Below are 10,719 nucleotides of genomic sequence, written 5' to 3'. Positions count from 1 at the left end.
ACTAACCCGCATTTGTGTATCATGCAGAGAAAAACTACGAAAATTTCCCATGATTATCCATGGCAAGGGGAATCTGACCTATGATCTGCTTACTGCTGAGAATATTTTAAGTCAACACTGTTGTCGGTGTGAGCCGGGAACAGAATTCGTAGCAATCAGCCACAGCTGGGATTTGAACATGGGTTACCTCATTGGGGGACGATCTTTCTGTCCCCTGAGCCACCGTGGCCCAACCTGTTCGACATGAGACGTTTCTTAGGGGAATAAATCTGATCCAGACCCTTAGAACGTTGTCGTGCAATAGGGCTGCGAGAAATGTACCCACTGTGCATGAGTGCTGGCAGCAGTGACCAAGGAAAGTTACTGCTTAAGAACACCCGTTTCTGGGCTGTCACGCGGCATAACTCATAAGGAAGACCACCGTATACGGCGTCTGAATCGGAACTTTGAGCAGCAGTTGGCACTGCAGTGACACAACGAACTGTTGCAAATCGGCTACTTCAAGTACAGCTCCAAGCAAAAAGCCCTGTAGCTTGCATTCCACTCACTCCAAACCACTGCCGTTTACGACGTGAGTGGTGTCCAGTTAGGTTCATTGCAGGACAGAGCGGAGATCTGTTGTGTTTTTTGTTGAAAGTCGGTTCCGCCTTGCTGCCAGTGATAGACGTATATTGGTTAAAAGGAGGCCAGGAGAGCGCCTGTTACCGCCTAGACACACTGAACCTACATCTGAAGTTATGATCTGGGGAGCAATTTTCTATGACAGCAGGACCACTCTCGTTGTTATTCCACGCACCTTGACTGCAAATTTGTACTTCAACCTGGTGATTCAGCCTATTTTGAAACCATTTATGAGCAGCATTCAAGGGAGTATTTTGCAGCAGAATAACGCTCGCCCTCAACTGCTGTTGTAATCTTGCATGCTTTACAGAAGGTCGACATGTTGCCTTGGCCTGCCAGATCACTGGATCTCTTATCGATCGAGCATGTATGGAAATCGTTGGACGACAACTTCAGCATCACACAGAACCAGCATTAACTATCCCTGTATTGATTGACCAAGCGCAACAGGCATGGAGCTCCATCCCACAAAGTGATATACAGCATCTGTATGACAAAATGCACGCTTGCATTCACAATTTTGGTTTTTATACCGGTTATTAATATACCAGTATTTCACATTTGGAGTGGTTTTTTTCCCTTCATTGCATTAATTTGTGATCTTGGAACTTTAATCAATAAAAAAAGGTTACTCAGATAAACGCATTACTGAAATTTCGTTACAATAATTTTTTCTTTGTCTTGGGGTTTTTCTTCATCATTGTATATGAAACTAAAATTAGATAACGCAAATAAAGCATAAATAAAGCCGCAGAAACAGACATAGTATCATTCTAGCTCTATAATGAAAAACTTTTCCCAAAGAGGAACAAGTAGGTGCAGAGGAAAAATTGCAAACAAGTTGCAACTAGAAAAAAAGTGGTTAAACCAATAAGAGGTGGGAAACACATATGAAGGACACAAAGGAGGGGAAATGAACGAAAAGACCTATTGAGATGGTGTGAGAATTCTAGTTATGCAATATGGATTTTCAAACAATGTGAAATGATGGGGGGGGGGGCTTCAGAAAGGCCATAAACTAAAAAATTAGAATTTTTCAAAATCTGAAATGATTCCCAGAAAACTAAGTCAGTTACTGAAGAATGGCAAGTATTATCGTATAAATGGTTGTTTAACCTTGGGTAACCCCTCACCCCTCAATCCTTTTTTAAGAGACCTACTACTTTGACAAGACATTTTCAGGTTTATTAAAGTTCCCTTTTAATTGACGATATCATAACGATTGTTTCATATTAATGGCGCAGTCAGTTAAGGTGCCGCTCGCACAGCTGGTTGGAGAGCTGGGATACTAAGTTCGATCCAGGTGGCCAACAAAACAACCAGCTTGTATACGTAGCAAGGTTCACGTTAACTTTGTCAAGGCTTCAAGTCCTGTCGTTGGTTGGGAAGTTTGAAGGGAGGGGTACCAGCTCAGGCGCTATCCGCATTGTCTGACTACTGTCGAAACTGCGTGGCATTCCTACCACGGCCGTTTAAAGATAGAGCCCTGAAAATGGTGCTTGGTCAAGGCGGGATGATGATCATGTTCTTGATGTTTTGAATTATATTGATCCCTAATTTTAAATTCATGCTTGAACGAAAAATAAAGGAATTAAAAAAAATAAGTGTTTACCTTCCTTAAAAATTCTCATGACTCTAAAAGGTACAAGGTCTACTATCGTAATTTTTATCTAAGCTTTAAAAAGTTGTTCAAGAAGTTAAGATGAGAGAAACAAAACATAAAGCTTTATTATTTATAAAAAAAAAAGTTTCAATAAAAGAAGGAAAGCAATTATTTTGGAAAACGTTCCAGAAAAAAGTAGACTGACAAGAAGACAAATATTTCAGACAATGAGAAGACATTTGGCTGACGATCCGCGACAAAGCCTTGAAAAGTTAAGAATGATCAACAGTTTCTTTTATGCTATCATTAAATAAATAATGCCTCTAAAATTTGGAGCTTCATCTAAATATTTTTTCCCACTCTTGCTAACAAAATGAAGGTTAATTTTAATACTTACTGCATATATTTCGTAGAGTAAAGCGTCAAAATACACTTAAAACAAAATTATTTTATTTTACATTGAAAATTTGAAACGATGACTTAATGTTTTCGTAAAATAAATTCTCGAAAAAATAGAAATGTAAGTCTTTAAAATTATGAAATGGTTAATTTTTTTAGTAACTCTAAATTTTTTTTTACATAACAAACTATGTTTTAATTATTTTGTTTCTATTCGTTACACCAGTTGAAATAAACATTTATTTGAGCTTCGATTTTGAGGACACTTTCTATTCTTCATTGCAATTCATCCTGGATTTCAAAAGGTTTATCTAGCCTTCTTTTATAAAGGCAAAATCAATCTCGATATAAAAGTGTTGCTTTCGCTAGTTTAATGCAAACTTCATAGCGCGCAAACTAACATTATTTCAAGCTTGCATGGTTGATTTGCTAATCATTTATAAGCATTGTTAGGCTTTGTGATAAGGGTTGTAGCTGACATTAAAATCAACCTTACACTGCTGTCTGGGTATATATTAAGAAATGTGGTAGTAGAACACTTTGCATAGAATCTAACATATAATAATGATTTCTAAAGAAAAAAATTTAAAAAAAAGGAAAACACCTAAATTTGCTAGTAATTTTCGTCATAACCAAATCTCAAAATAGTAAGGAAAAAAGCGTTGAACAATATTCGTTCAGAAAAACTTTTTAGCTGGTTCCTTTTTTTGTTTTTTACCACAATAAAGGACACACGACTTGCTCTTCCTCCATCTTTTTTATTTCTATTTCACTTAATACACATGACTCTTCCCAGCGCCATCTCTTGACCTTTTTTTAATTAATTTGGCGCGGGAACATACTCCCGACCTTGAAACCTTAAGGGTTTCAAACTAAATAAATGATAACATATAGAATCAAAGATATATAAAATACAAAATAAGCAATATATGGAAAACATTTAAATCCAACAATCAAGTAAATTAGTAAAATATATAACAAAATTTTAATTATCATTGATAGGCAATAGACAAATATCACGAACATTTCTTTTCAACAAATTGCCATTGGTTAACTTTATATTGACAACTCGTACTTTTTCATCTTTACCAAAAATAATTTCCGATATTCTTCCAGTCAACCATTTGGTACTAGGCATACTTTCGTATTTGATCAAAACTAATGAACCTACTTTAACATTGTTTTTAGGAAACATCCACTTACCCCGTTGCTGCAAATGGGATAGATAATCTCGTTTCCAGAGCTTCCAAATTTGTTGACTGTATTTAGTAATTTTTTTCCATTTAGAAAGTTTATTTTCAGGAATGTCAACAATCTGAGGCTCAACAAAGGAAGTTAAGGGGCGGCCTATTCAAAAATGTCCGGGGGACAAAGTTTCAAAATTATCAAACTCGGAGGACAACGGAGTAAGTGGTCTTGAATTAAGAACACTTTCTATTTCCACAATTATTGTAACGAACTCTTCAAGAGTTAAATGAGAATTTCCGACTACACGTTTTAAATGATGCTTAAAGGATTTTACACCCGATTCCCAAATTCCACCGAAATTTGGTGATTTCGGAGGTATAAATTTAAACTCAATTTCTTGACTGGAAAGAAATTTTGCTAAGATCTCATCAGGATACTTAACCATTCTATGTAGTTTTTTAAGTTCTACACTAGCACCAACGAAATTTTTTGCATTGTCACTAAACAATTTAGAGCATTTGCCACGACGACCAAAAAAACGTTTTAAACATGCAATAAATGCTTCAGATGTAAGATCTGTTACGAATTCTAAATGAATGGCTTTAGTGCTTAGGCATATAAATATACACACGTATACTTTATTCAATTGTCCCTTACGTTGGTTTTTAAATTTTACATAGAACGGACCACAGAAATCGGTCCCCACATTCATAAAGGGAAAACTTTTATAACAAACAAGACATTCGTGTACAATTTTTCTACAAATGTTACGCCCATTCATTATCCATAATTTTTGTCTTAAAAGATATAACAATGTATTAGAACCTACGAGTAAATAGATTAAATGATAATATCTTACAATAATCGAAGTAAGTGGGTGTTTATCTTGCAATACTATGAGATGTTTTTTATTCATACTTAAGTTAGAATTTTTTAATCTTCCACCCACTTATTATCCAAGAAACAATTTAAGGATCTCACCTTACTATTATTTGGAACACTCTTACCTTTTTTGAGATTTTTTATTTCCTGCATAAAATGATCCTGTTGAACAATTTGAAGAACTTTTACCTCTGCTTTCCTTAGTTCCTCATGCGTAAGGTGTCCGATAATCCTATTATTACCTTTTACATTATTAATGAATCTAAGAATATAACACATAATACGAATAATAGTTATAAAATTATTACTAAGTTTGAGAATATCATCAATAATGGAATCATGATTAAGACAAGTAAAATTAAATTGAAAATCGTCAATGTCATTATTTTTCTTTAGTTCGTCTGAAATGTCATCGATTGAAACTGACATCAGATCACCATCTGTTGAAAGATCAGTTTTGTCTCCAAAAACTGAGGGCCATTCCACCACACATCGTTGCCAAGAAGAAATTCAGCAGAAGTACCCCTAGTCACAAAGTCTGCTGGATTACTCTTGCCAGCACAATGCGATCAAGAATTGGTGTCAGTCAGTTTTTGTATCTCTGTAACTCTATTAGCTACGAGAGATTTCCATTTTTTACAGGATCCTTTAATCCAGTATAAAGCTATTTTTGAATCGGTGTACAAAAAAACATCCGATATTCGTTTTTGATCCATTATTTGTTTTACTTTGTTAGCCAATCGGGCTAACAATAAGGCACCTAGAAGCTCCAATCTCGGTAAAGTCAGTTTTCTTAAGGGCGCAACACGGCATTTAGATGTAAGCAATTTTACTTCTATGGTATTTTCTTTTAAAAATCTAATATAAATTGACGCGCCATAAGCTTTTGCACTCGCGTCGCAAAATCCATGTATCTCTAATGTTGAGTTTTCCTCATCAGAGCAAGAGTTCGGCACATATCGAGGAACCTTCGCATTTTTTAAAGCAGGAATCTCAGAACACCACTGAACCCACTGCTCCTTGATGTTAAGTGGAAGTTCGTCGTCCCACGATATACCTTTTAATCATAATTCTTGCATCAAACACTTTATTCTTAAGGTATATGGAACTAACAACCCCAGCGGATCGTATATTTTCCCTATCATTCTCATAAGCGATCGCTTAGTATTTTCTTGAAAGGGTATCTCTGATATGCTCGGCATATCCAAAATGAAGTTATCATCCTCAATGCTCCACATCATCCCCAAAACTTTAGTTGGATGAGTTTCTAAGTTGTTTGGATCACTTTGAATTTGAAAACCTTCATTTCTCCACAGTTGCCTCAAAATGTCGCTGTTTGTCTTCCATTTTCGCAATACCATACTAGCCTTTTCCATGATACTTAAAGATTCTTTTGATACAGTTATAGCTTCTTCCAAACTGTCCGCTCCCGAAATGAAATCGTCTACGTAAAAGGATCGACGCAAACAGTCTGTAGTAAGGGGATACATGTCTTGAAATAACTTCAGGTGTTTCCTTATTGTCGCAGAAAGAAGAAACGGGCTGCTTGTTACACCGAAAAGCACTCGGCTGAATCTATAAGTTTGAAGAATACCATCTTCCTTCCACAGGAATCTTACAGCGTCTCTATCTTTTTCAGAAAGTGATACCTGTAGGAAAGCTTTCTCAATATCGGCAATAAAGGCGATTTTGTTCAACCTGAAGCTTATTAATATATCGAAAATCTTGGAATTAAGATTTTCTCCAACCCACAGGCAGTCATTCAGGCTTAAACTTTTGAAATCCTTACTCGAACTCGCATCAAAAACTATACGCAATTTTGTAGTCTGACTTTCCTCTCTGATAACCCGTTGATGTGGTAAATAATAGACAGCTCTATCGTTAGGTTTAGTTGCTTCAGTAACTTTTTCAATAATGTTCTGATTTTTATATTCAAGCAAAGTGTTCGAATATTCTAAGTGGAGATCAGAATCTCTTTGAAATCTTTTCATAAGTGAATTTAATCTTTTTTCCGCAACTTTAAAATTATCATTGAGCTCTCTCCAATCTCTTTTCCAAGGTAACTCTACCTCATACCGGTTATTTTTATACCGCACAGTTTTTTCAAAGGTTTCTAAGGATTGCTCTAACTCATTAAACCCAGGATCGTCCTTAATCCCTATTGAGTCAAGTTCCCAAAATTTTTTAATATCGCTTTCTAAATCATTACAATCGTAAATTAGTCCACAATGAGTTTTTTGCGGATTCTCACATGCAGACCTTGAAACTGTACCTGTGGCTATATAGCCAAAGACAGAATTTTGTAATTTTAAATTCGTATCGGGAATTTCAATTTGTCCGAATTTTAATATTTCATAGAAAATCTCAGTTCCTAATAAAACATCGATCTTTCCAGGTTGGTAGAATTTGGGATCCGCTAAATTTACATTTTCGGGAATGCAGTTAATTGGAAATGCAATACGATTAGTTGGGATAGCATCCGATATGCTAGATACGCATAAAAACTCTAATGAAAAATTGAAACCAAATCCATTAGAAATCACTGCTTTTATTTTAGATTTTACATTTATTCTAGCATTACTTAAACCCGAAACCGTAAAAGAAACCTTTTCCTTTTTTATGCCCAATAAATCTGCCAACTCAGTTCTAATAAAACATGACATACTCCCTTGATCTAATAAAGCTCGAACCTTTATTAATTCTCCACAACAATTTATTATGAATAAATTAGCGGTCGAAAGAAAACAATTTTTTCATGATTCATTCTCTGCACAGATGTGGCAGAAAATGTGTTTCGATTATTCGAAGAATTGAAACTATCTGCATTTGGATTAAGTTTCGACGGCGCCAACATTTCCTGGGAGTTCGGAATCGAAAATGAATCACCAGTTGTTTTGACTTCATTATCGTTTTGTTTGGAATTTTCAAAATGAAGCATCACGGAATGTTTTTTATGGCATTTTTGACAGCGATAAATAGATGAGCAATTTTTTACTGAATGCCGTTTTAAGCAATTAAAACAAAGATTGTTCTTTCTTACAAATTCGTATCTTTCATGCACGGAAAGAGAAATAAATTCGGGACATTTATATAATCCGTGTAATTCCTCTCGATTACATTTAATGCATCTTAAATTATTATTTTTCTCGTTTGTTGATACCATACTCATAATTTTATTTTGTGAATTGCGGTTTAATTTCCCTTCTTTCATTTTACTATTTTGAAGGGTTCTAGCTTGACCTTGTAGAAAGGAAAGTAATTAACTTAGTGTACCGAACTCGTCGGAATTCTTTAATTCTTTTTCCCACCAGTAACGAAGCGATTTATCAAATTTTTCAACAATTATGAAAACTATAATTGTTTCTGATAAATTTCCCACTTTATTTTCTAACACAACTAGCGATCTAACGCACTCTTTTGTTATGTCTATTGAATTCAAAATCGAACTAGCTGTTTCAGTGATATTCGGTTGATTCACAAGTTTTTTAATAATAGCATTTAATAGCTCACGTTTATTCGAATATCTTTCTTCTAATAATTTCCACGCGATATCGAAATTTGCGTCCGAAATGGAAATTGAATTTATTACCCTTATTGCTTCATCTTTACAACTACCTTTAAGATATTGCAATTTCATAGCGTTAGAAATGGATTTGTTTTCAATTACACTAGCTTTAAATATATCTTTGAACATTATCCAATTTTCGATTTTACCATTAAAGGTTGGAATCGAAAGTGTTGGTAATTTTATATCATTAATGCTACTGCTTATTACAGGTGTAGTTAAATTCAAAGATTCACCCTTGATTTCGGACAGTTGACGGTTAATCATTATTTTTAATTCATCGATAGAATCATCAATATTATCTTTTTCTTCCATATAACCATCTAACTCGTCCGAACTACAAGCTTCAAAAAATCATTTGAAATTTCATTAGTTTTAGTTTCAAAAAGTTTTAATTGTATACTATCAACACTTTTTAACGTGGACGCAACTTTATCTTTATGCCGCGTTAAAGCGGATTTCAAAACTTTTTTTCTTATTTTTAATGCGTCCATTTTAAATTATGCAATTAAACTTTATAACAACAAATTCACCTAACTAATTATTTCAAATAAAGATTGGAAAGAGCTCACCGGGATTCCCCTTCAGGCTGACAACGGACGATCTGAACAATATTCGTTCAGAAAAACTTTTTAGCTGGTTCTTTTTTCTTGTTTTTTACCACAATAAAGGACACACGACTTGCTCTTCCTCCATCTTTTTTATTTCTATTTCACTTAATACACATGACTCTTCCCAGCGCCATCTCTTGATCTTTTTTTAATTAATTTGGCGCGGGAACAAGCGTGGATCCTAGCTTAAAAGTACCTTTATATATAATTTCAAACTTTTGGTTGTCTTTCTTTACTCATCATGTGACACTTTAAATTAAAATAAAATATTGCACAAAGGAAGGTAACAATGGAGTCAGAAGATAGAATACAGAATTTCGGCATTTCATACTTTCGTTTTCCCTTTATATTAAACAATTATGCAGTCTACGTTCCAAGATAAACTTATGTGTAAAATGAAAACCAAATACGGAAAGGATTGCTTAATTGGATATTCCTGATGAACTACGATCGGAGGCAATGGCTTCTTTCCGTCTACTTACTGGCAGGATTGTCTTGCCGCCCATTGGTATTCTTAATGAGGCTGCTTATTTCCTGTATGACAAGAATGAGCCCATGGACAAACATCGCCTGCCTGCCTGTGTAGATATTGGGAAGGTAGAAGATGTTTTTGGAGAGATAGCCGTCTATCTCTTGAAATTTTTGATGCTTTTCTCTATGATGTTGTTCCTCCTTTGTTTCTGTCCTGCCCCCTGTTTATGTCCATTGGAAATAATAATAAATAAAAACTTTCGTTTTTAACCTTTGCTCTTCTTTTTTTAAACTCCTGACTTAACTTAATCCGCTCGCTTGCTGCTAACCGTGGGTTTACACCTTCTTATATACAGCTGTTGTTAATATAGTTGCTCTACAGTTGATACAACAGTTTCTAAACTCACTAGACTCAAACGCTCTTCTTCTAATCTTTGCTGAAAACTCTTCGATAATCTCTGGGGCATTTGTGTGACGCTTATCGTCACTCAAAATTAAAATCAAGCGAAAGGGCTAAAATTAGATGTCTAGAACATTTCAAAGTCTTCGATTAAATAAAACTACCGTGGGAAATCTCCATCGGCAAATAGTAACTTAAATACGGATAAAGTAATTCAAATAAACAATTAGGTTTAAATCTTACAATGTCACCCCCATCATGGGACAAACTCGAAAACAACAATAACTTTTGGACTTGACCTTTTCTCAGTTTTGCAACTTTTTATCACGCAAAAAATACGATATAAAAGTAGCCGAAGGAAAGGGTTGGGGAAACAATCAAAAGAGTAATCAGCCAGAGTGTGCTGAAACCGAAACCATGACTAAACTTGGTAAGTCTCTCTCTATCTATTCTAAAAGCACGTAATAATTAATATTAAAATGATAAGTTGAATTAATTGTATATTCTAATTCTAAAATAGTTATGTAATGCTAAATTGGCTTAAGATAGTTATGTTATTTCTTAAATTATTTTAATAATAAAATGTTACTTGTTTAAAAGCAAGACTTCTATTTATTCTTTATTTAACAGAATTAAAAAACGCCACATTTGTCACATTCCTTATCAGTGCGACTTTGGCTACATCGGACAAATTAGACGCGATTTAAAACTTAAGGAATACGACAGATATGTCCGATATCAAGAAATCATCAATCGCTGCACCTTGTTGGAATCTTGGACATAAATTCAATTTCGACAAATGCCAAAATTATATCCACTCAGTCACATCAACTCTGATGAATTGGAATCTCGTTTTATTCAAATGAATGTTGATTCCCTTGTTAACGACAATAGTTCCTCATTACGCAAGGAAATGCAATTTGCTATTCATATATTTTTTGAAGTTTTTAATCAGGTACTATTTTACTGCATCGATTTC

At 34.6% G+C, this 10,719-nt stretch overlaps 1 protein-coding gene across 1 annotated transcript; it reads right to left on the bottom strand.

Moving 5' to 3' along the window:
* Positions 1-5,757: 5,757 nt before the first annotated feature.
* Positions 5,758-9,436, bottom strand: LOC147815737 (uncharacterized). The gene is made up of 3 exons (XM_087156560.1): positions 9,352-9,436; positions 8,408-8,602; positions 5,758-7,199 (listed from the first exon to the last, which is right to left on the bottom strand). The coding sequence occupies exons 1-3, from the start codon at positions 9,434-9,436 to the stop codon at positions 5,758-5,760; spliced, it is 1,722 nt and encodes a 573-aa protein (XP_087012686.1).
* Positions 9,437-10,719: the final 1,283 nt, after the last annotated feature.

Source organism: Parasteatoda tepidariorum, chromosome 2 (assembly GCF_982258835.1).
Source record: "Parasteatoda tepidariorum strain Cologne lab strain chromosome 2, Ptep-v5.0, whole genome shotgun sequence".
Taxonomy (NCBI): Eukaryota; Metazoa; Arthropoda; class Arachnida; order Araneae; family Theridiidae; genus Parasteatoda; species Parasteatoda tepidariorum.
The sequence above is the reverse complement of the archived record's forward strand: the minus strand, read 5'-3'. Positions and strand labels throughout refer to the sequence as shown.